The following is a 26093-nucleotide window of genomic DNA, read 5'->3' as shown; positions in this document are numbered from 1 at the left end:
CATGAAGTCAAGTGCCCTTCTTGGAACAAATTCCAAATTAAATAGACAAGTCAGACAAAGGGAAATGGGGAAACAGAGTTATAAAGGATGAAGTGACTTGCCCAAGGTCACACCACATGTCATTTTAAGAGCTGAAGTTTGAACCAAGGACTTCCTGTACATCCCATTCCCGTCGTCTGTCCACTTGACCTCCCTGCAGCTTGACTGCACAATTCAAGTAGTTAGCTCTGAGATTTTCTTGGCAAAGAATGCATGTCTTTCTACAGGCCTGATTCTCTTCTGGCAGCAGTAAATCCATTGTGTAAATCCATTGACTTAAATGGAATTACTCCTGAAAAAGAGGAGTTTCAAGCCTGAGTCTGGAAAGCACTATTTCAATTTCCAGTGCTGCACAGCACATTTGTGTTATCAGCACCAGCCAGGGCCTCCCCCGTGGCAGGGATGGAGCGTGGGGAGCTCCAGGAACCAGGCTGTGTCCAAGCACTTACATAGAGCAGGTTCAGGGCTTCTTTGCTGGCTGAGCTTCAGCAGTTGGCCCCAGCTCTTCTTCCTCTCACACATTACTTCTGCAAGGAGTCCAGGGCTCACAGTTTGCCACTGTGTGATGACTGTTCAGGGAAACACTTCAGAGTTCTTACTGAGAGCTGGGATTCAGCTCAGAGGAGTCTTTAAGGTATGTGACCCCTAAACCTTCCAAGACCAAGGCAGTCATGTTCAGCAAACAGTTTAATAGTTTGGGCAGTCCTAGTGTGGACCGAATGAACAAAGATGCAGTTGCACCTCTGGCCATAACATTTCCTACAACCTCAGAAGGATCACTCAACTTCTATACTCAAGTTGGGGCATACTGTGAACGTTCACCAGTGTTTATAAAACATTTGGCAGGCTAAAACTGCCCCGTAAGTGCTAGTTATATTATTAAATGTGCCGTAATCCCTTTCCTCTTAAGTATTCTCAGCAGAATAAGATATAAAGAGTATGATTTCAGTCTCAAAGGAATTTGTCTACACCTAAATTATAGAGGGGAGGAAAAAATATTTTAATATGGAATAGCTCCCTTAACCACAACTATAGAAGAATGAATATAATGCTGTGTGGTTTTAGTTATATTATGGATAACATCCCCAGCAGGGTGTGTTACAGAGAGGTCTAGCAGTAGGATGTACCAATATGATTTGCTTCCAAAGATATAAGACTGAATTTTCAAAGGGAAGTCAGTGCACCTTTCCAGTGTACATATGTGATGACAACTACATCGGCCAACACCAGTCTTTAGCTGCACTTCATATACACAAAGTCTGACAATAAACATACAAAGATGAAACTTTTTTGGGTGCTGCTAGAGTTCACAGTCATTCCCACTGCAGAGCCCTAGAAAAAATGTGTCATATTAGTATGAAAAATTAACGGCCAGGGTCATAAAATAAAGAGCCCCAAAGTTTAAACTTTCCCATGCTTTGCAGATGTTTGGATATAGGGTTTTGGGCTGAGCCATCTTTAGTGTTAAAGCAAACATTCCTGTGGCTATAGTCATTAAGATCATGAAAATATGTGGATATGTAACTGAAGAAAGAATCCGAAGAAACCCTTTGAGTCAGTGTTTATTGTTTTTCCCCTTTTTCTTTGCACTCTGGTCCTATCTGCTGACCCAGAAGTAACAAATCCTTTCAGAACTAATTTATGAGAAACACTGACCCTGAATCAACATCTGTTAGATGACTGTAGTAAATCTTATTACATAATTAAACACCAAAATCTATGGTAAAATAACATTGAGGGTCTGACTTGAACTCATAAAAGCAAGGCTCTTCATTATGAAGGCTGAAATCCTATCCTTAATTCATGCTGCTATGCATTGGTATTTGGGAACATATGGTACAGTATATATGATCATGCACTTTTTGTAGACCTCAGTAATACCTTAAGCACAGCAGCACTAGGTAAGCAGTCTGAGTTTCCTGGGTTTGATGGGTGTGAGGCAGAACTTTGACAAAACTGCAACTGGGTTGTTTGCAATTGATTACCTGAGGACTTTGAATGAGGAGGGTGTTTTACAAAAAAGGGTGGGGGGAAGAGTGGTATTTTAAATGTGCACCAAAAGAGTTGGTGCTAATTGCTTCAGAGCTTTGAATATGACTGTAGTTTCTCCATTAGATCTCTAAAATCTGATCCCTACTGACACAACATACCACAGTGAGCACCTTTTGGTCGTTCCTGAATGAATTCATCTCAGCTGCATTATGTGTTAAATGCTCCCTTAAATGTCACCAGTATGAATATTTGCTGGATATACTTAATAGCCCTTCTGCCCAAAGAACCTGAACTGATGTTTGGGTTCATAGTTCTTACAGCTCACTACCACCCAAAGGTTTTTGGTGAATGATTTCAGTCCAGTTCCTAATTTCAAACTTTGGAGATTCAGAAATTCCAGCTCAGAAACTGTCACAATTCAAATGCCTTGGCAAGGCAGCTGCTTGGAGAGGAAGCTGAAGCTCTGGATGTGCAATCAAAGGTTGTAAAATATCAAAGGGAAGAACACTCTTGAAAAATAATTCTGCTATGAAACAGATGGTGTGCCTTAGCTGTGGGAGAACAGGTGATTTCCTCTCCTAAAAAAACCAACCCAAAGTCACCCACAGGTGATGCATGTGTAAATGTGTGCCTCTCCTCATCTCCAGACATGATATCACAGTTTGGAGGCACAGCCACTGTAGACAAATTATGCCCTAATTTAAAACATGGCTCAAAATCTGCTGGAATAAAATAACTCCTAATGAGTGTGGCAATTAATTGTAGCTATGTAGGTGGGGATAACCTGAAACTGCCTTTGTCATAGCTCCTGGGGAAAGGAAGGATCCAGAAAATGAGACTTGAAAGCTGTAGCATGGAGGCAGGCAACAGATTCATGAGAAAATAAGCAAAACACCAAGAAGTGTGCAAGACAATTAAAGTGATCCAAACAAAACAAGGACATTTCTTAGGTTAATGGTTATCAGTAAATTTGCCACACCTCTGTTGCAAATATGCAAGTGAGCTCAGCATCTTTGAAAGTCTGGCTCTGACTATCTGGCCACAATCTGAATGCTGCACAGACTGCACTCCTCTATCTGATGCAGATAGGACTCTGATCTCTCTGAAGTCTTTTGTCTCTCCAAACCAACACTGTTTTGGAATTGTGGTGATGCAAGAGGAGACAGGACAGCACAGTTGTGCAACAGCAGGGATGGTTGAAAGAAAACAAGATGGATACATGTGCTCAGGTGTGAAGGAGCCAGGTATCAGATCCAAAAATATGGGAAAGATGGAGATAAAATGTCAACAAATACTTGGTACTTGTTTCAACGTGTCCTAAAGTGTACTCTTCAGATACAAAACTTGAAAACATTAAGATGCAGGGATGAAAAAGTGTAGTTACAGATGGAACTTGTAGCAATACTGTGAAAGCAGTACCAAAGAACTAATGTTGGAAGTAAGGCCTTGCAGTTCTGGTTTAACACCCCAGGGTACCCAAACTTCAAAAGCATCAGTGTAAAGCTGGGCAGCTAAAGTAGATCCCACATTTGGTTGTTTTCACAACAAAATACGTTAAGACCACAAATAAAAGTACCAGCTATTTTCAGCTACTTTGTAAATTACTACTGGTAAGTGAAAAGTTGACCTGAGCTAATTCTGTACACACTGTTGGACCCCTGGTTTAGTTACAGGGACTGATGGAAGTCAAGGCATGGCACACGACAGCAAAGATCATGTTGAGCTGTAGTTTGCAGGAATTATTCTTTCTCTCTGTACACACCAAAGACACCATTCTGTTTCAGCCTTAGTGCTGAGAACACCAGCAGAATGTGAATCACTGACTCCATGTGTCAAGAAGAGAATCACTGAATCACGGCAATATTTTTCCAAGAATGTCTGAGTTAACAACTAATTACTACAGAAGTGCTAAAGAGCTAATCCAGACCCCAGGGAAGTCAACAGAAATAGTTCCACTAATTTCAATGGATTTCATGGGAGGCCTTGCTGTTGCAAATCTACATACCTAAGTATTTTTATACTCTTGTTTTCTGATCGTGTAAAAATATCTCTTTCTCATAAGCAAAGTAAATGGATTCTGTGCTCAGGGCTGCCAAACTGAGTAAGCTTTGGTAATTCTATACCTCCTTTTCCCTAGCATGCTTGGGGTGATGCACTTGGAATATATTTTGAATATTTAGACAAATAAAGACTTAAATTTTCCTGTTAACACTTTCACCTGACAATATGTAAATTGTTTTTATAGGGCACTGTAAGAGTACTTGTCTCGTTCATTGTAGTGCTCACAACAATTAGAATGTTGCTTGTTTCCAATTTACAATGAAAAAAAAGCCCCAACAGGAATGTGCAAGTAGGGTGTCTGTAACTTCCTTACTCCCAAAAAAGGCCAGAAGGGATTTGTAAAGGACTTTAATCTCAAGTAGATTAAAGGTCCTGAATTCCTGAGACTGAAAGATAAGTCAAAGGAAAATAGATTCCAAAAGACAACACCCCTTTGCCTCAGCCTCTCGATCAGGCAGGAGACTGCAGAGCCATCAACAGTTGCCTGCAAAACCCCTCAGAGGTTTGGATGCCAAAAAACTATCTGCTGCACTCTGGCATCAAGATCTATCAGGTTTTCAGAGCCTACCTATGCCTGCTTGGCCCTAGGGACTGAGTTTAGTGGGTAGGAAAAGTCTTTATCTGCTTTGCCCCTGATGGTTGCAGAGCTGCAGAAAATGAGTGCTGTTTCTTCAGAGCTGGCTGAGGGCTGGCTGGCTTCTCCAGTGAGACTTTAGCCTTAGTGGTTTCATGGAAGGGCAAACTACACTTTGAGTTACACCATTTGCATCCAGCAGCACAAAACCTTCCTTGAATCTCTCTAGAAAAATTACCCTTAATTTCTTCCATCTCTGCTCCTAGAGATACAAGCCAAAACTTCAGAAATTCCCTAGCATTTTTTCAGTGTAGAGCACAAAATTTATAGAAAATGGCTGCCCTGGGACCACCATGTGGGGTCCATGAGCATTTTTAGCCTGTGAACATTACTGCTTGCAAAGGGAGGGTCCATGCCTGTTTACTGCTTTCCCCTGTTTCTCTCTTGGGAAATGGATTCAACTAGAAGACAATTTTCCCTTTCTCAGTTGAGTTTCCAGGCAGATCCCATCCTCACCCAGCTCACAGCAGTGCCACAAGCACAGGGATGGTAGGAGGAGGACTGGGGACCTCCCAGCATGGCAAGAGAGGGAGGGAAAGGCCACCCCTTGGACTCTGGGCTCACAGCAGTTGTGAAACTGTGCTGTAAATTTTCAGGATGTCAAATCTGAGACCTCTTGATGGGATTCTAATTAACAGGCATTAAATGTTCCCTCTATAAATTGCTCCTCTTTGTCTCTAAATTGGTGGATAAAACCATGTCACTTATGAAATATAGGCCTTTCCTCTCTGTGTTAGTGAGGTTCAAGAAGGAGGAAACCAATTAGGGGAAGGATCCGGGGGTTTCTCCAGCTGAAAGGGCCCACAGGGCTCAGTGGGATTCCTGATGGAGCAAGAAGTGCAAGGTCAGTCCTTATATTTTTCTGAGGAAAAAGGGGGAGTATACTAAAGATTGCAATAATGTCATGCCAGGCCACAGTCTGCTAATGCACATGTTTCCCTCCTCATTGTGCTTGACAGCAAGAGTTACAGGGGCAGTGGCAGTAAATTTATAATGGCAAGAATTTGGGAATGTGAAGTTCTGTGATTGGTTTTCATTTGCTTCATCCTCTCAGCCACAAGATTTACATGCTGTCATTAGGCAGCTAAATCAGCAGTTAAAGAAGTATTTGAAAAAGTAGTTAAAGAATCTAAATTGGGAGTCCTATAAATGGAGTAGAGCAAATGTTCTGGGTCATTTGATGGGATTTTTTTATTTTAAAGAGTGATACAACAGCATTTAGAGGATATTTTTCCATTGGGTAGTTGCAGCTCTCTAACTCACCTAAAAGCTACTGCAGGTTTTTCCAAAAAAAACTGAAGGAAAAACAATGCATCCTTGATTTTGGTCTGCAAGATAAGCTTACTAGGAAAATAGTCTGTGGTTTCTCTATAACTCATTTATGCATCTCATCACCAGGGACTGTAGTCATCCTACCACTTCTAAAAACATGTCTGTCCTTCAGCCATTGCACCAAAGGGTCTGGGTTCATCTCCTGAAGCCCTGTCCTGAGGGTTTCAGCCTCCTCTGCCCTGCACAGGAAGGGCTGAGCCAAGGCAGCACCCAGCAGAAGGGAACCTGCACCCAGACTCTTGGGGTTCATGTATGAGTTTTGCAGCTGGGTGAAGGTAACATCAGTGTGTGGCAGGGCTTTGCCCTGCCTCCTCCACTGGTGGAAAGCAGAACTAATGCATGTATTTCAGATGAGATGAAAACCAGGCTCCATAAATCCTAATCCCCAACTCCAGAGGTTAGAAACAGGGGGGTTCAAAATTCTTCAGTGCTCACTGTGCAAAACAGTCTGGGGTAAGCATTTTTGCTCTGAGAGAGGGGCAAAAAAAAAAGCCCTCTGGAGTTAATATTCTTCCTTTAGCCATCACTTCATTTTTTCAGCTTTCAGCATGAAGGTGGTGTTGCCAGCAAGACCACCTAGCCACAAACCCAGCAGGGAGCTTCCAAAATTCTTCTAAACACTGACTCCTTGTTATAAATTGAAAAGTGGTAATAGCAACAGTGCATATCACATCTGTGCCAGGCTTTGGGCCTGGGAAGGAGCACTCTCCCTACTGCTGAACAGAACTTGGAAAGATCCTTTCAGTCCACACATGTATCAGCATTAGCCATTTCTTTGTCAACAAATCCCTTAATACGTACCCTTTCTATCATGTACAGATGTCCAAAAAATAATGGAATACTGTACTACAAGATTAAACACTTTAATGTCAGCATATGTGTTGCATGACTCTGAACAATGGTATCATTGTGCGTGTACAAACAGCGGGCTGAGGGAAGATGGGTTTAATTATCTCTGAAGCAGCAGCAAGTTTTTCCTGACTAAGTTGAACTTCAGTTAGCAAGGACTGCTCAGGGCAGAAATTGTTGTTTCTCTAACAAAATGCCTGGGTCCTTTCTGGTGTCCTTCTCATGGTAGGGTTAGTGTCAGGCAGAGCTTCAGAGAGGGCTGTGGGGCCACCTGCATCCCTGGGAGCCGCCAAGGAGCGCGGGGGCGATGAGAGGATGCTGTGTGTCACCACATCCTCTCACCCCATGTGTCGCCCAGGAGGCTTTAAGTTAAAATTCCTTAGGATGGTGGATGGTAGATGGTAGATGGCAATGGGGAAACAATCATTGAGAGAGGAAGAACCGAGAGAAGAGCGCGTGCTGCCTTCTGCACTTAAGAGACCTTCTCTTGCCAGGCATTCTTTGCAGGCACTTTAAAAGGCAATGCTGGATGGTAAAACTATTTCTCCTTCATTTCATCCATGAAATATCTGGGCAGGTTATGCACAGGTAATCCATTTTCTTTTTCAAGTGTGCCCTGATTGGTACCCACTTATGCTGTGGTTTCTCTGCTGAAATCAGAGCCAGACTAGATGAAAGGTATCGTGAAAAATTTACACATGGGACTGCTCTGTGAACACAAAACTCTCCTAATGGTAAACAGACTGACTGTAGTGTGAATCCTGATGCTGAGTTTGCAGTGTCTGTATGTGTATCTGGGGAAAGCAAAGTTAAATAAGCAAAGAAGAATTGTGTTTCTTCAGAATACCTTATTCCCAGTCTTAGCATGTGAACCGCAGCAGCACGGTGCTGCAATCCATCTGCAGCTGCTGTAAGCCACCTAGGATTGCTGTGGGATTTGGGGTGTGGGGAGGAACTGGGAAAGGGGAAAGGAATAAATGGGAGCTCATGAAGTTGTTCTTTAGGTAAGACTCCCTCTATTTCTACCTTCATCTTCCAATAGTACAAGGAAATCTCCTGCAGGACCTCCCTTCACCAACCTCTCAAATCTTGTTTCTCTTCTCCCCTTCACTGGAAAGGGTGGGCCCAGGACAGTGCTTACCTGGGGATTTTCCCCCAGCAGCTCTGCCTTTCCCAGCACCTCGGGGGTGGCACTTTCTTAGAGATAGTGAGAGACAAACTGGAGACCCTGGTGATGCTGCAAAATCTCCAGCTCCTCCCATGTCCTCCCAGCTGGCCAGGGTTGTGGCAACTGCAAAATGTTTTGAGCCCTCCTGCAGTCACCAGGAGAGGAGATAACTGAGGGTGGCATTTACCCCTAACAGACTGCACCACAGCCAAACTGGGGCTGTTGCTTCTCTTTGTGTATGTGTAAAATGTAGATGCACATGGACAGCAGCTCTGAGCTAGGGCCTCCTGCAGCTCCCTGCAGGGTCCTCGGGCTGTGCAGGGCAGGCTAGAGCAGATGTGATGTTTCCTGCTCACCAGGCACAAGCTTAGCTCTTCTCTACCCCCTCCTCTAGAAACATCCCTGTAGACAAACTGAGCAGTGAGCAAAATGACAGGCAAAAGCTCATAACTTCTGTTGTGGTTTTGTTTTGCTTTGGTTTTTTTCTTTGTCTATACCACAATGTGTAGCATGGAATTGCACAGCCTAAGAGCAGAGGTGCTCTGCTGGCTAATGCATCCTCTACATCCTCTGGATGCAGCTGTGGGGGGAATGTGGAGGCTCAGGAATACATTTTTCTTTTTCTTGTTTGAACAGTGATGACTGCTACATTGCACTCTTTCTGTAATCTGGGGGACAGCAAAGCTGCCTCCATGGTGCTGTGAAATCGAACAGTTGGACCCGGTGAGGCCAGGGCAGCTGCCAGCATTAAGTGTGAACTCCAAGTCACACATTTTGCCAGTGCATCCAGGGGTCAAGGAGATAGTGGCAGCCATGGGAGGAGCGGAAGGAATCACGGATAAGGACTGGGATGGTGAAGACTGAGGTGAAAGCCAGAGCACAGAAAAAGGTAGTGCTGCCTGAGAGGAGAAAGCTGGGTGATGGGCCTCTCTCTCAAGGAGGGGAGGAGGAGGAAAAGTGAGAATATGGTTCATTGAGAAAAATAATCCCCCTGTCCAACCAGCAGACAAGTGGGGCCCAAGGTGCTTCCTGCAACCTACTCTGAGGCTGAAGGCCTCTCAAAAATTCACTGATGCAAAAACCAGCACTCTGCCTCGCCTACTTGTGCACACACTGTGGAACAAATGGAAACAAATCCACAGGGCCAAGGAAGGAGAGATGTGGCTGAACGGATCTGGTCAGAAACAATGTATATTCAGCTAGAAAAGATAAGAGACAGTGCAAGAGAAACATAGAAGGGGTTATTTGGGTTGAAAGTCAAATTTTGAAATAAAAAGATCCAGGTCATTCTTTAAAGCTTTCAAGTGTGAAACAGTTCTTCAGTTCAGACCAAAGTTCATTTCAGGGAGAAGCCAAGAAAGTTTCCCTGAAGTTTTTAGCCAACTCTAAGCTAATCTCAGATAAAAGACAGCTCACTAGTGACTGGAGGACTGGAAGGGTGCTCATCCTTGGAGGGCAAGGGCAGCAGCTTCCCTGATCTTCTGAAGGTGTCTGCTCATACCCCAAGTGATGTCTGTACAAGGGAAGGGAGGTAGGAGCTGCATGCAGCACAGGCACCTTGATCTGCAAGTACAGAGGACATGCAAAGGAAAAACCAGTTGTGATACAGAAACTCTTTGAAGCATTGATTTGACCATGCAGAGATGCAACAGCATCAAAGTGTGCTCTTGCATTCCAGTAACACTGGGGCAAACTAAGGAGGCTTCAAATGTATTTGATAAATTAGATACTGTTCATAATAAACAGTCTGAGTCTGTAATCTTGGGAAGGTCACTGCCCAAATGTCTCTGATGTGTTTATACAAAACAGACAGTGATGGCTGAATGTAGCACTAACACCCTGGAGAGCTGCATGTTCACCCAGAGTCTGCAGGGCCAGGCTCCTCTGCCTTACACCAGCTCAGAGCAAGAGGATATTGCCTAACCACCTACTTTCAAATTTTTCCATATCTTGCTTCCAAAGTGTGAAGAGCTTTCACAAAGTTGAGCTCCTACACTGTTGCTTCTCAAGCTTATATGCTGCTATTTTCCACTACATGATTTTTTCAAGTTGCATTCTGTTCCTTATTAGTATTTGTATATTGTTTATATAGCATGAAGTTATTTAATACAGCAAAGGATTCAACAGCATTTGCAAAACTGATACAGAAAGAAGGACTGGATTCTGGACTGGTACAGCTGGTTTAAGGTATTTTAGAAGTAAATGAAATCAAATGAGAATTTATAATCCTTCCTGAGGTCTGGATTCCATCAGACTAAACTCATTAGGCATTAAGGTGCAGGTGCAGCTAAATAAAGGATTGTTCTGCTTTTCTTAATACCATAGATTCACATCTTGAGTTCAAAATAAAAGTCTTTTAAAAGCACATGTATATATTGTGCATCTACTGGCAACACTTGAAAGAGAAAGTTCAGCTGATGGAATCTTCAAATGCCTCATTTTTGTCAAAGGAATGTGCCTGTTTCTGCACCAGCCCTGCTGAGGGACACGAGCAGAGAGGTGGCTGCACACATTGGCCTCTTAAGGCTTATTCATTGCATTTGCATTCGACTTCCTTTCATCTACTAAACAGCTGCCCAAATAAATAACATAAATCTAATTAATCCTCCTTTAATATTATATTGCCACAACAATACCAGCATCCCCCCAAAAAATATTCCCAAGTGTGGGTCTACACCTGCACAAGCTCTCTGGGAGGAACACAGCCATTTTTGTGGTTTGCTGTGATAAAAGGAAATAATTCAAGAACCAGTTTTCCAGGTCTGAAACCCAACGACTTGCTGGATTTCTTAGCTGAAATCCCAGATTCTGGTTTTGTTGAGAAAGCAGCTTGTGGGCTATTACAAAATAAGCAGTCAGTATCAGACATGTGGCCATCAGATAAGAATCTCAGCCTTTGGTTGTAATCAGCAAAATTTCAAGTTGGAATGCATACACCCCAAGCTGTGCCAGGAGACCACAATCAGCTGGACATTTTGAGCTTGTCTGTGCAGTAACAAACATCTGTGCCTTCCTCCATCAGGAGAGCACTGGGAGATGAGGGGGCAACAAACTACGTAGGGGAGAGCTCCATCTGCCCTGGAGGGGAAATCCTGCAAGAGCAGAGTTTGTCTTGCATCCTGCCTCCTACATCTACTGCATGGTTCTCCTATATTCTGTATGTGAGAGGTCCAGAGATATTAACACACTTTATAAGCCAGGATTATTAGATAGTAATACAGTATTTGGAGAGATGGGGGGAATGATTTTGGAAAATAATTATTAGAGATCTCACTTAATGCTTAAAAAGTTTTCCTATAGTGACATTTCTCCCTAAAGTGAAACTTAAGTGACCTCTTTCACATTTTTCTTTGAGATCATCATGTTTCCTCTGTGCTGCCAAGATAGCTGAGATCAGGTGGGGCACTGAGCACAACAGGGCTGGAGAGGAGGTCACTGCCCAGCTCTGCTTCTCACTGCCAACCACCACACACACATCCGTGTACTGGTTTTTTGCCTGCATGTAGTTTATGCATACAACATTTTTACTTTCTAGGAAAGTTTGCTGTGCAACACATTTGTTTTTAGGAGAAACAGGCAGGGCATTGTTTATTCTTTCAATAATATGGTATACGGGCCTGAGAAATATCAATATTAAGGATCTCAAAGTTGGTGATATTCTGTCCTATATTCTGTTGGTAGATGTAAAATGCGAGTGTTTTAGAGCAATTGGTGAGTTTTAAGTACAATTTCAGAAATATCCTCAGGAAGACACATATATATGTCTCATACATGCACTTGTATAGAGTGTGTGTGTGCATTCCTTTTACACCTTAAATGTTGGTGGCCAACGCCCCAGGCATAACAACATCTGAAGGTTAGGAGATTTATTTTGAGTTTAATTCCCACCCACGATCTCTATTATACAGGAGGAATTTTTTTTGGTACAAGATAAGCCCATCAGTGACATCAGCAGCACCTAGCCCTGCATACCACACTGCAGATCACATTCCTGACACTGAGCCTCTCGCTAGGGTTGGGCCATCCAGGCCTCCTGAGTCAGCCCCTAACAACAGCATTTTCTGGTTTGTTTTGGGTTTTTTGTGTCTTCAAACACAATTTTTCAATTGCAGTTCTGGGGTGAAAGATCAGCTGTCGTAACACAAGTTTTGCATCCTCACGTGGGTTTGGTGTGAATGAAGGGAGGCAGTTCACAGCCTGTTGCATGCAGCTATTAAAAATAGCACAGAAATTAGAGAATGGCATTTAGGAAAGTGTCTCAAGGAGCTGGAACACAAATCACTCTTCTCCAGCTCAGTTTCTTGCCTATCAGTCAGGACTCCCAGTTGCTGGACTACAAGTGCCAAGCTGGGGAGAGGAAAGACTTCCAGAGTATTAGACACACTGACTTGGGTTTTTCCCTACTCTGTAATGTTTTCAGTGAAACAACTCCCATCTCACAGCTATGGACTAATAAGCAAAATTACAGTTTCTGTTTTCTAAAAAAATATTTGGGGGTTAGCTTGCTCGTGTTCCTGCATCATTCTGGATTCCTTCATGCATTTCTCTATTCCCTGTGTCAGGTTTTAATGTAGCATAACAGGCAGAGGGTTCTGGGGACACAGTCTAATATTCCTGTAATTTGATTATAATGCAGGAATTGTTGTATTCAGAGGTCAAAGCTGTGTTCACACCACTGAGAGAAGCTTTACACCACATGTCTGATTAGCTGCTCCTTCTCACCTGTCTCAGGAGACACATGATTCATCCCATAGTGCTGAAGTATCTTCATTTCTGATCTGGGCCGTGGTTTAAAAGAGCTCAAAAGTTTCTTTCTGAGTTGAGAAGAACTGTGCTGCATGATTTTCTTTCAGCTCTTGTCTTCTGCAGTTTATTACAAGTATATTTGTGTAATTAAGGGGCCCAGTAGTAATGTTGTTAAAATACAAGTAGGCACATTTATTGTTTCCTCCAAAAGGAAACAACCAATCTCCAGCAGTTCTGGTTTTTCCCTGTCTCAACTGACCATTTATTGCTTTATGTAGCTTGCAGATTGTGAGGCTAAAGTTACTTCTTTTCTTTGGGTTTTTTTTTCTATTTCTTTTTGTTAAAAAGAAAAAAAAATTCCCTCCTCTTAACAAAACCTGGATTTTTTAATTATATGGTCAGAAAGGGGAACTTAAACTCAGCATGATGTTTATGGTACCACACAGGCTTCAGGAGAAGTGAGGTGCAGTTCTCTTTATTAACATCTAAAAAGTCCCCACTGGATTATAATTACTGCACAGTAAATAAACAAATAAAAGTAGCAAGATTAAAATATTCGGAATATTTTGAGTGACAGAAACAGTAAGTTTTAACCTTGAGCACCTGAGGAGGTGCAGCTTGGCATCGTGGAGCACATAGGTGGAACAGATAGGATCAGAAATTGATTCCTGTTAGTGGTGAACGAGGATCATTTGTGGCATAGTGGATACTGGGCTGATGGAAAGAAACTGCTGTTAAAACCCTGACACTACTGAATTGTGAGCACCAGAGTTCAGAATTTCTAAATTACAGTAACTTCAAATCTTTATATCTTCCATTTAAATGATAAACCTGAACTTGTGTGCTCTCAGGGTGCTGAAGGACTCATTACAGCCCAGGAGGGGTTCAGGTACACAAGTAGGGAAGTTCTGCCAACTCACTGAGAAACTTGCCTCTCCAGCAGAATCCTAACTCCCAACTACTTATGCTGTCTTATTTTATGAACATTTTTAGTAGTTCTCCCAGGGGTCTTCTGGTCTGTTTTTAAAAGATTTACTGGCACTGTGCCACGGGAAGAACAATTGGTAAAATTAGAGGAGAGAGGCAGCCCCACCGGTGCCATCAAAAAGAGAGAAGGGTTTGGCCCAGTGGTTCTAGTGAGAGAGACAAAGCTCGACCTGATTTACAGCTCCCAAAACTTGGTCAAGACCCTGTGCCAGCTCCTCAGATGGTGTCAATTGTGGTGACTTTGCTGCAGGGTGGCCTTGGGCCAGGTTGCTCCAGCTGAGGCTATTGCCTGGTGACATCAGTGGGGTTGCGTGGAGGTGTAATTCAGAGCAGCACCTTGGGAGGTGGCAGCCTAATGAAAGGAAACCTTTTGCTCATTTGAAAGGCACCTGTGCACAACAGGCAAAACTTAAAAAAATTATATGCTGCAAGATTATTGGCTTGATCAACAGGACAGTGCTCCTCATCAGAAAGTTCCTAAGAAGGCACTTGATTGTTTCAATTACAATTCAGAGGGAAGCAGTGCCTTCCCTCTCCCCCTCCTTTTTTTTTTTTTTTTCTTTTTGTTTTTGTTTTAAAGGAAGGTAGCTTTTAAGGGCTCGCCATGAAGATCTAAGCTAAAGGATTTTCTCTGCCACAAAGCCTTCTGCATACTTTCCCAGGCCAGGTGGACCTGATAGCACTGACTGCATGCTGAAAAATCTCATCCCCACCCTTCAGGCACTTTAATTGTAAGCCTTTCCAGATACACTGGATAAACACTGTCAGAATGAATCTGAAAGGGTTGTTGGTGGTGGTTTAGCCCTTAAATAATTATGAGTTTGTCTGTCTAATTACAACATAATCTTGTTTAAACTCAGATGGCTATTTGCAGTATCTTTTAAATGAGGCAGAATCAGAAACAGTGAAAAGCTGAAAATTTAAAATTCTTCTACAACTTCAAGGCAATGGCAAAAGAAATTTTTGATCCTGTAAAATTTAATCCAACCTGACAACAAAAGTCTAACTTAGAAGCTATTGCATTTAGATAAAGATGATAAAGAATAGCGTGGGACCTCCGAGATAGAACAGAAACTCAATACTCTACGGATAAAATTTTTCAGACACTTTAGAAATAGTTTAAGGTAATTTACGGGAAGACTTGAGTGACAAAGCACATTACTTGAAGTGCTTTTCCTTCACTAGGCACTTTCTAAATTCTTTCTCTTTCATTTCTTTACTCTCAGGAGACTTCTAAAGCCAGTGAACCAAAACACCACTTTGTTTGTTGGTATAGTACAGGGCTGGCACAGATTGCAGACACTGCACCTGTTCCAATAAAATGGGAAATTAAGAGATAAACCATAGTGCTCATTAAGAGGAACCAACTGAAACCTGAACAATTTGTATTTTGAATATCCTCCAGGAATAAAAGGAGAAACACATAAACAGGTGTTGTTTTCACCATCATCAGTTTAAAATAGATTTGTTTAAAGGGAACGTCACATTTGTTTCATGTACAAAGACATACCACTAAAGAAACTGTGATTATGCTTGAGCTTTGAGAAAGCACATGATTTTATCTAGGTACTCCTAGTCTTTTAAAGAAAAATTATCTGTTGGCAGTTTAAATCAAAATCAGTTAATTGCCCTATTCCTTAGCTGTGGCAGCTTTTTTCCTTTTATATTTATATTTTCTCATGCTGAGTAATATCACATTCTTAAAACCTAGTCCATAATGATTAGAATAGCAACATAAACAGAAGTCCTTCTGCTCATCTGTTAATACATAACTAAAATTGTGGGATGAAGGGGGAACCATAGAACTGTTTGGATAGTTAGCAACAAAATGCATTGCAACATAGGATGTTCTAGGCAGATTGAATGCACTATCTAAATAACCGATAGGTTATCAAAAATCTTAAATGAGAAGACATATTAACAGCTACTCAAAGGATAAATTTCTTCAATCATTTTGCCTTGATCACCAGTGGTTGTGCTGTTCAGCATCCTATATCTCTCTCTGTTTCTCTCACACATACACAAACATTGAAGACAAAGTGTTATGAAAATTCCTAAGTATCATTTAATGCTGGCAGCCCTGCACTGTAAAGCCATTTATATAAAAACTGTGGTTGGCAGCTCTCACTCTTCCATGGGAACAAATTAACATTGGCATTCCAAACACAGGAAAGTAAGGAAATTAGAAACACAGTTTATATTTAGCCAGTGCTTTGAAATACTGTACCATGCTACTGATGTCAATTAATGAGAAGCAGAATTTTGCGGAGAGGGTCTGGTTTTGAAACACATTAACACACGTTAAACATGTTTGCACAGGAACTGAATTGTAAGCATTTTGGTTCCAAAACAATAAAGCAATTACACTAAAACTTGTAGTCTCAAAGTTGCCATTAATTCAACCCACCCAATCTGGATCACTAAAAGATTTTTCGCTGAGTTCAAGATGTAGACACAAATATTTAAAAGAATGTGCATGGTACCGTATTGGGGGCCTTGGTGACAAGGGCTCATGCCCAAGATCCCCTCACATTACTTGCTGTAAATCAGGTAAATTTATGTATAAATATTGGAATCATACAACATATACCCAAATAAAGGGGGTCTCATCAAACTTTGTATTGTTCATCAACTAAATAAAGATTTCCAGAAGAGATATTTGGATTAAAGTTGGTTCAAACTTTGCTGCATGCAACCTTTGTTGTAGCAAAGATGTTTACTGACAAAATCTTAAATGCTTCTGGTTTTGACATGTACACCAAAAAAAAAAATCTAGATGGCAGTTTATCTTCTGGCACAACTCCACTGACTCCAGTGGAACTGCTCCAGCTTGGAATTTGGCCCTGCAGCCTTTACAACACACTGTTTATTTGTACTGTGATTCAGATATTTTGATACCAGGAATCTTTCAGCACTAAAGTTTCTCCATATGAAATATGTCTTGTATTAAGAAATATCAGTTTCACATTTTTGTCAAACATTATTTGTTGAATTCTGTTTGTTGCAAAGATGGGAATTCAGCTGTAGTTCAACAACACGGACTGGACTAATAATGATAAGCAGTGACTAATAGGAGCCAGTTCATGTTTTGATTGTTTGCAGCAAAGGAAGCCTCCCTCAAAAACAGTTTCAAGATTTGGAGAGAAAACTGTTTGAAGCTCTAACAGAAACTACTGCATGCTCATTATTTCAACACAGGGGCATTTCTTTGGCCCAATTCTGTTCTCAGTTGTGCTAATGTAAATCAAGAGGGAGTTTATGGGAATTACTTTGGACGTACTGTTGTATAAATGAGACCATAGGGCCAGTTTCAGTAGAAATTTGACAATTTACACCAATGAAGACCTAGCCAAGAATTTTCTCTTGGGTTTTCATTTTCACAACATACACATGAGCAGGACTTCATCCATGTGATTAGTCCTTTTGAGTAGTCCCATTTACTTCAAACAGTTGTAGAATGAAAATCTTTATCCTGAAACTAATTTAAACATCTCATCATTGACTTAGAAGTTCAATCCCTTTAGAGAATATACATATAATACCATATTCTAAATTTTATATCTCTTATTATAAAAATATAGATAGTTTATTCATGGGAGCGTTCTGATGCAGGCCCCAGAGAGGAAGACTGTACCACTGGAAAGGGCTTAAAATGTCATGGTCTCTATCAACAGGTAGTCTCTTTATATGGCCTGCAATCAAAATTTGCTTTGTTGTGTTCTTGCTCAGATGACTTCATCCATCATTGCAATTTCTCACTGGTATTCATCAAGTTAGAACAATTTAGACGCATAAAACTAAATGTGCTATCATTCTAACCACAAATTAACAGTTTCCATATAAATATTAGCATTTCCTCACTTGGGCGAAGGATAGAAGCCATAACGGCACTAAGAGTATATTTGATTTAAACTAATTAAAAACAGAGACTCTTGCAATTTAATATATTGATTTTACCAGTGGGACTTAAATCTTTTATAATAAGTGTACACAGCTGCACAACTCACCCACCGCCACTTTTAAACCTAATCCCTGCATTCCTCCTGACAATAACATGACAGGATCCACACATCCCAGTATTAGCCTTAACCCCAGTGACACTGCCAGAATGTATTAAACTAAAACATTGCAGTGTTCTATTTAAAAGGAACTTGTCAACAGCCCCGACTAGGCTTAAATAGTTATAATCTTTTTTTTTTTTTTAATTAATGTTTCCAACCACTTGTGTAACCTTCTCTCACATATCTCTCCCCACCACTCCCCACCCCCCCCCCCGGCCAGCCTGAAAAAGTGTTTCAAGCTTATTTACAGAGGAAAACGTAATGCCTGGTTTCATGCTGCCTGCCCAGAGGCCATTAAACCTCCTTTGCAAAAGGAGTGATGGGGGGATGCACACACACACACACACACACACACACACACACACACACACACACACACACACACACCTCACCGAGGCCAGCAGCACTTGCTGGGAGCAGGTCCTGCACGCTTCACTTGTGCCCAACTCCAGTTACAAGCATCACAAGATCTGGCCATCAAGGCTTGTCTCCTTCAAAGCACTTTAGAAGCCCTTGTGTTTTGGCTTTTTAACTACAGTGCCTGGAAGGGGGCTTCACCTCCCCAGGGCAGCCTGTGTGGGAAAAAAAGAGAGCCCCTGCCTCTGGGACAAATCCACAGCAGAAGCGTGCAAGGGGATGGGGATGGTTTCCATGTCCTTTTTCCTTGCACGAGGACATCTGTCCTCAGCTGCTCCGTTCTCTGCTACCACAGCACCCGTATGGCAGAAGTAAATAGTTCCTGTTCTGCTCTGCCATTTTGCACCTGAAAATTTAAAAATTAATTAATGTTTCTAGAACAGGTCTACGCATTCAAGGAATACCCACTGGTTACTTGCTGCAGGGTCAGTGTACTCTTCATACCTTTTAGATTGCTGCAAGCCTTCTGCCTTAACTAATCTTACACCAGGTGTTGCATTTATCCTTACTGCCCAACACGATTACAGGAGGTACCTGTTGAGGCTTGAGAGCTTGTAAGAGCACTAGGTGGAGAGGGGGAAAAAACCAAACTGAGGGCTTGGCCTAATGTATGGACAACCCATGTGATCAAGACCAGGCATCCAAGGCTAACATTTAATCTGCTTTGTTTCAAGTGGGAAATATGTGAAGATCAAATAAGTTCAACTCCAGGTCAGATATCCCTGAAAATCTTTGATTTATATAAGCAGGAAAATGAGGTTTAAAAGAAGTGATTATGAAAGGGTTACTAAAAACACAGCTGTACGTGTACTCTTATATCTGAGGCTCTCCAAAGAAAAACTGTGTGACATCTATATTAACCTTTGGCTGTACACCAATGAAGGCCTGTAGTGAGCTGGAATGCAAGGCAGCCCCTTTCCAAATTTTAACACAAGCCAGGTTACAGCTGCAAATGCCTGCAGCCCATGCTCACTTTATAAAGTATTCCCTGAAGGAAATTTTTTAACTGTTATAGAATCTTTTTCTAATACCCTACAGTGTTAAAGCCTGTTATTAAAGGGCAAAGAGATGGTTCTCTATGCCAAACACTTGTCAACAAAAAGGACAGCCAGATGGTATGAAATAAAAGGAAACTTGGGGACTCTTCAGCTTCTTGATTTACATTAACAAAAGCCACTTTCATGTGTTCCTTCCAAGAATGACTAATTCCCCCCCCCCTTATTTCTTGCCAGGATTAAACAATATTGTTCATTTTATAATCAACCACGAGACAAATTAGCAAATTGCATATCACTTGTGCCGACTCTTCTAAAAAATATTCTGAGCAAGTCTGTTTACTGAGGGAAAATTACCCACATAAGGACAACAGGATTATTTTTAGAAGAGAGAGTCTAAGTAAACTAAAGGATGTTTACTCCTTAGCTGCTGTTTACAAACTTGAAACTAAACTTGTGCAAAAAATGCTTGGAATTTTTTTAGTTCCTAAAATGGATCAGTTTGTAAATTGTACTCGGACAGGATCTGAAACAAAATTCTGAATACTGAAATTATAGTAATAAATTTTATAAAATTAGCCAGTAATTAACTGCCTAACTTACGCAGACCACTATGGGTAAATTATCTTTTAATTTACATTTAGCTTCATTCTTGACACAACTCCATTCCCCATCCATCTTAGCACAGGTGTAAGCTAAGAGAAAATATAGCCTGTGAGTTGACTGGTTATAAATCTAAATCTAATTAATTGTCAAGATTTTACAGTAACATTACATGCTTAGTAAAAAGCTCCCTGCAACATAACTCTGAAATGGAGCACCTGTGCTCTGGTTCCTCCCTACCAATACCCAGTATAATTTCTCTGAAATAAAAATGCACAGGATCTCCACAGAAATCAATGTGATGGGGGGTTGTTTGTTTTTGTTTTTTTTTACTGTGTAGCTTTGTAAATCTTGCAATATAAATCTTTATTATATATATATTTGATCGTCCTTTAAAGTTGTATGACTAGATAGATGAAGAATAATAAAGCAAAGAAAGTTTATTTCTTGATTAGCATTTGGAATCCTGGAATAGCATGTTTTATTTATTGAAATGTAAAAGTATTCTTTATGAACTTTACTTCCTCCATTCTAAGATGGAACTTTATTATGCTGTGACACTTCCCCATTGTGACAGCTCTAGTATAGTAATAAAAGCCTACCTGTGAAATGCAATGCTCACAGAGTATCTCTTACAAAACTAGAATGCAGTTTACTACAGTCTGCATTTAGCAATTCAGCTCCACTTTAAAAGGGATTATTGTAGAAAGTCCCCCAAAATATCTGCTCAACAATAGATCTTCTAATTCCCCCTGAATGTCATAGAAATCTGTATATATCAAAGCAGGTGCTGTATTTGGCTATATCTGGGAGTGAGTGGCTGGTCTAATTCATTAAGAAGTCCATAAACAAGCCTGTCTTTGTCCTGTAAAGATGAAAGACCGATGACTGTAATGGGATGAAAGGTGTGCACAATGATGAAGAAAGCTACTATAGATCTATGTCCTTTTTAAACTCGTCCTGGCATGCACTGTTGACAAGGGAACAAAACAATGCAGATAAACCTCTGAAATGTGCCTTGCTGGTAAGAATTCCACCTGCCCTTTGTAAAACTGTTGAATTTTACCTGCATTTTTACTACTCGCTGATCAAGGTGACAATTAAATAATACGATAATTAAGTTAACTGAATAAAGAACACTTCTGGATTTCTAAGCCAACTACAAAACCCAGCAGGTAGAAATGAATTAATGCATCCACTGCAGGCAGCACATAAGGACATCAACTATTGATTAGGTACAGTTTATACAGGTATAACCTGCTCTACAAAAAGTTCTCACTTAGAAACTGGTACATTCTCAGTTTATGGAGCGATTCCACCCCTTTGTATTCAAACCAATGGGAACCTGAATATTAATTCCTTTAATGTAAAACTTCCACGGGCAGCAACGCCTGGATGGGAGCACTGCAGTTTCACTGATCAAAGTTCTGCAGTAAGTAAACTACACTCAGGGAACAGAGCTGCTTCCCCGGTGCTACACTCCCTTCCATTAGGTACTTCTATGCTTCACAAAGGTTCTCTTCTCTATACTGAAATGGAAACAGAAGTGTGAGTTTTGCTATTGTTATTTCAACATCCTTTGTCTTCTGTTTGAGACTCCCCTGCACTCTGGTAGCATGTGGTATGGGACCCAAGAACCACATAAAACTGTTAGAAAGACGACTCTCACCTCTAAAATCAAATATTTGACCACCATTGGTACTTTTGCCTGTTCAAATATTTGATAATAAATGTATCATTGCTGATTAGCTTAAGTATCTAGCAGCGATTAGACAAACACTAATTCCAAATGGAGAGCACCAGCACTTTCAAAGAGCTCAGCCCCCAGGCCAGATGTAATTCAGAGCTTCCCACTGGGAAGCTTATGGAAGTCAACAAGGAGGCGCGGGTCACGCAAACCAGAGATCTCCCACAGCTTCCCATTTCTCCCTATCATGCAGGAACTGTGCTGGGATGGCTACCATGTCTAATAATTATTAACGTGTGTCACAGAGCCCTTACAGCTACTGATCTTTTTCAGTTAGTTGAAGTGCTGGGATTAGAGAAATGATGATTTAGGTGGTGATTTAATCTTTGCTGCCTCTGAAGTTCCAGACACTGGAAATGTCCAGAACAGTGACATCCATAAAGGTGTTAATGGATTTATTGGCAACAGGGCTGTCTGTAATCCCTAGAGGGTTATGTGACAGAGGTGGGCTCCTCTTGTCCCTTTGTTTGGGACAAAGTTTGAGTTAGTCTTGTTTTGGAAATACTATTCAGATTCTGTCTTGACCTTGCAGGCACCCTGTCCGTGTGGTGGTTTTAGAGCTGCATGTGATGAGATCTAAAAATGGGTAGAGCGAACCAGGTCTATAATTATATATTTTAAATAGAATGCTCATCCCGACAACGTTTTACTCAAATCCAGCCAAGTCAGTCGACACGAGGGTGCAACCTACAGCAAGCAAATAGAAATCAGATTGAGCCATGGCATCCAATTAGAGAGGCCTCGTGAGCCGCATACAAAGCATGCCAGCTTTCATATCATTTGCATAAACCCATCCACATGTGCTTGTGAAAAGAGGCGAGTTAGCTGCATAAACTGGGGTCAACAGAAAAAGCTGCAGGAGTAAATAAGGATTTACTGTGGAATCCCTCTCGGGCCATTAGGAAAACATGTGCGAGCAGCTCGGCCCCTTCGGCTGCGGGAGCGCTGGGATGCCACAGGGAACTTTATCCATCTAAGCAGCGCTGGTCGCCCTGCATCCTACTCGAGCACCAGCCCCGTGCTGGAGCCACACCAGGACCCGTGGTCCTGACTGCGTGTCCTGTCTCCCTTAGCAGTGCGGGATGCAAACCAGACCTGTTAATCGTCCTGTTCAATTTCTACCTGCAAATCCGATTGCTGAGGTGCAGCGAGTGCTCCTATCAAAGGGAGAAGACGACAAAGAACTTAGTGTGGTTGGTGTACAGGGTGAAGCGTGACGAGAGCTTGTGGCTGTCCAAGTGCTGTGATGGGAAGTCCCAGCCTTCTCCCCACGTTGCTGCCATTTAACTATCGCCTCGCAAAGCAGCAGCCTGTCCAAGGGCCGCTACCTGTCCTTCCTCGCCCAAGCGGGTTGCCACCCGTCTGACCCGCCGCAGAAACTTCCCACTACTGCGGCCACCTCCGCCACCAGCCCCTGCCCTCCCGTGGGTGGCCAGAGCCCTGCTCGAGCCTCCCCCCGGCACGGTTCTCGGTTCCCCTGCACGGTCATCCCGGATCCAAGCCCGGGGCCTCGCCGAGGGCAGGCACTCACCCAAGTTGACGAAGCTCATGACCATGTCAGCTTCGGTGAGGAAGTTGCTATCCTGCAGGCTGGCCAGGGGCGGCCCCTGGGTGCTGAAGATGGGCTTATAGGGGTAGGAGAAGCCCTCGCCCTCCTCAGCGGCGGCCCCCGCCGCCCCCTCCTCCACGGACATGGCATTGTAGAGGTCCAGCATGAACATGGGGGCCGAGTTGTGCTTGCCGTGGAGGTGGGGCCGCGGGCGGTGCGGCAGGCCGAGGATGGAGAGGATCTCCCGCTGCATCTCGCGGCGCTCGGGGCCGCGCAGCCGCCGGTGGATGAAGCTGGAGTGCACCTCGTTGTCCACCGTGAAGTCGGCGAGGACGCAGCGCAGCCAGAGGGCGGGGGCGGCGGCGCCCAGCACCAGGAGCCAGGAGGCGGGCTGCCCTCGCCCCGCCGCCGGCATCGCGGCTCGGCGGCGGCGGGTGCGGAGGGGCGGCGCGGGGGGCGCGGGGCTGCCCCGCCGCGGGACGCGCCCCGCCGGCATGCGCGGAGCGGCGCGGAACGGAGCGGAGCGGAGGGACGGCGCGGCCCCGCGCTCACTGCGGCGGCCGGCAGCCCCCGCGGAGGCTCCGCAGCCCGCTCATGGCCCGGCGGCGGGGGCTGCCCGGCGGACCCGGCCCATGGACGGAGCGGTGGTGGCGGCGGCGGCCCGGGGCGCTTCCCCCGGCGGCGGGAGGAGCGGAGCGCTCTGCCCGCGTCCCGCACGCCGCGGCGGAGCTGTGTGTGCAGTGCTGCTCGGCAGAGAGGCAGCGGGAGGTTGTCTCTGGTGGGAGGAGCAGGCTGGAAAACCCAAGCGCTCTCTCTCGCTCGCCCGCTCCAAACCGCTTGGGAGAGAAAATCCGTGTAACTGCCTAGAGGAGGAACATCTGATCAGGTTGCTTTTCAGGATGTTTGCGGAGCCTGCTGGCTTGGGGTGAGCCGGTCCCAAGTGCTTAAATTAATGTGAACGTAATTAAGGAGAAGAACACCCCAGGAGGGAGGGTGGTTTATGTACAAGGAAGGGGTGCAAACTCTCAGAGAGTTTATAGATTCACTAAGTACAGCGTCTGTCTGCACAAACATGAATACTCAGGCAGGCTTTTTTCTTCCTTTTTTTTTTTTTTTTTTTTTTTTTTTTAACTTTTCTTTTGAAGATCAGGAGAGACTATCCAGGACAAACTAAACAGCACTGAATTATTTAAAATACAATGATGCGATGATTATGTATTCACACATGAAGCCACATATATCTGTGTGCACAGAGCCCCAGGTCACTTTTTGCACCTGGCAGCAATGGAGAAGCATTAGAAATCCGAGGGGAGAGTTATCTTACACAAGAGTAATAAAACCAGAAGCTTTTACTTGGATTGGAACCATCAACCTGTACTCAGGGCTGGTTTATGCCATTACATTACCCTGTTCTCTCCCTTTCTCCTTGGACTGCCTGGTACAACAGTGGTACAACACTCATACAATACTGGTACAACACTGGTACTATACCTTTGTGCAATACTGTCTTGAGATGGATTTTCAACTTTTTGAAGCAGTGACTTTTAACCTTTTTAACTCAGTGGGTGTAACATTCACCGTAAGGCACCCCAGTCCTGATTATTCTAAATAGATGCCTACTACATCAGTAAATAATAATAATCTCAGCTAACAAATGTAGCACACTGCTTCCCAAATCTTACTTGGAAAGCAAGGGAAAAGCAAGATGGAAGCATTTATCTGGGTCACCAAGTCCAGCCCGAAGTAATTTCAGAAACTACATACACACTAAGTTTATGCTAACATTAAGATTCATTCCTTAGGCGAAGGAGGAAGAAGAGGGACAGGGGAGAAAGGAGGACAGCATTTTTTTGATACATATATCCAGTTGTATCTAGGGCCAGATACTGCATCTTTTCTGGACGCTAATATTTAGCATATTTTTTAGCCCTTTACATTTAATATCCATATCTGAACAGAAGATAACTAGACAAAAAAGCTTCATGGGAAACACAGTGAGTGATTTAGTGTTTTTTGTGTTTGCATGTGCACCTCTTAATAACAGGGAAACTGAGGCATGACATTTCGTAATGACTCATGGTGCTATTGAAATAGTGGTCGAACCTGCAATAAACTCCTAGCTCAATTCTAGCACATGTTTAGGAATGGCTCAGACTCCGGGAAGATGGTGGGGGGAGAGAGGCTGTGAAGCCACATCTACTTTATGTTACCTGAGAGCACTTGCTAAGCTCACTGGTGCTAATTGAGGGTGCTCGAATCCCACTAATGCAAACACCAATACCTAAGAATCTGCATTTTGGATACCCAGTTAAGATCAAGCTCTCTGGCATCTATTATATTTCCTGAGGAGCAGCACTAACCTGCTCTTAACCAGGCAGGTATTTGCCTAAATTTTTCTCTTGATGAGGGTGTGGTTTCAGATCAACTTAAGCTGAGCTAAATCCAGGCTCCTCCTGAGAAATATGGGGTTTTCCTCATCCCACCCCAGCCTGGACCTTCAGCTGTGCAGCCCCACCCTTCTGCAGTGCTGGTACTGACACATCCACACACAGGTCAGGAAGCTGGTTCTGGTTTTAAAAGTAATTTTTCTTTTTAAAAATTTATATATTTGGTTTTGCTGAGTTATTTTTCTGTTGGATCAACTCCTTGTTCTGACTGACTGTATATTGTGCTGGAACTAGGGAGGCCACAGGAATGCACAGCTGGGGGCAAGGAGAGGGTGTCTGGGCTGGGCTGCCTTAGGTTGGCTTAAACTAGTGGTAGAAGGGCAGACAGATGATTCAGCATCCCTCTGCTCTCCCTTTCAGCTCCAGATAACTTCATTTCACTTTCTTTTTTATTCCTTGCAGGCAGTTGTTTTTTCCCAAGTTTTGAGTATTGGTCTGGGAGACTCTGGGAGACTCCTTCCTCATG

The 26093-nt window shown here is 43.0% G+C and overlaps 1 protein-coding gene across 1 annotated transcript in view; it reads right to left on the bottom strand.

Annotated features, from left to right (window-relative positions):
• BMP7 (bone morphogenetic protein 7) overlaps positions 1 to 23792 on the bottom strand; it is a 43876-nt gene extending 20084 nt beyond the window's left edge. The window contains exon 1 of the mRNA XM_071759520.1: positions 23163 to 23792. Within this exon, the coding sequence (XP_071615621.1) occupies positions 23163 to 23676 (514 nt within the window). The 5' untranslated portion in view covers positions 23677 to 23792. The remainder of the gene's footprint in view (positions 1 to 23162) is intronic.
• Positions 23793 to 26093: the final 2301 nt, after the last annotated feature.

Source organism: Heliangelus exortis, chromosome 16 (assembly GCF_036169615.1).
Source record: "Heliangelus exortis chromosome 16, bHelExo1.hap1, whole genome shotgun sequence".
Classification (NCBI taxonomy): Eukaryota; Metazoa; Chordata; class Aves; order Apodiformes; family Trochilidae; genus Heliangelus; species Heliangelus exortis.
This window is presented reverse-complemented; position numbering and strand designations above follow the sequence as displayed.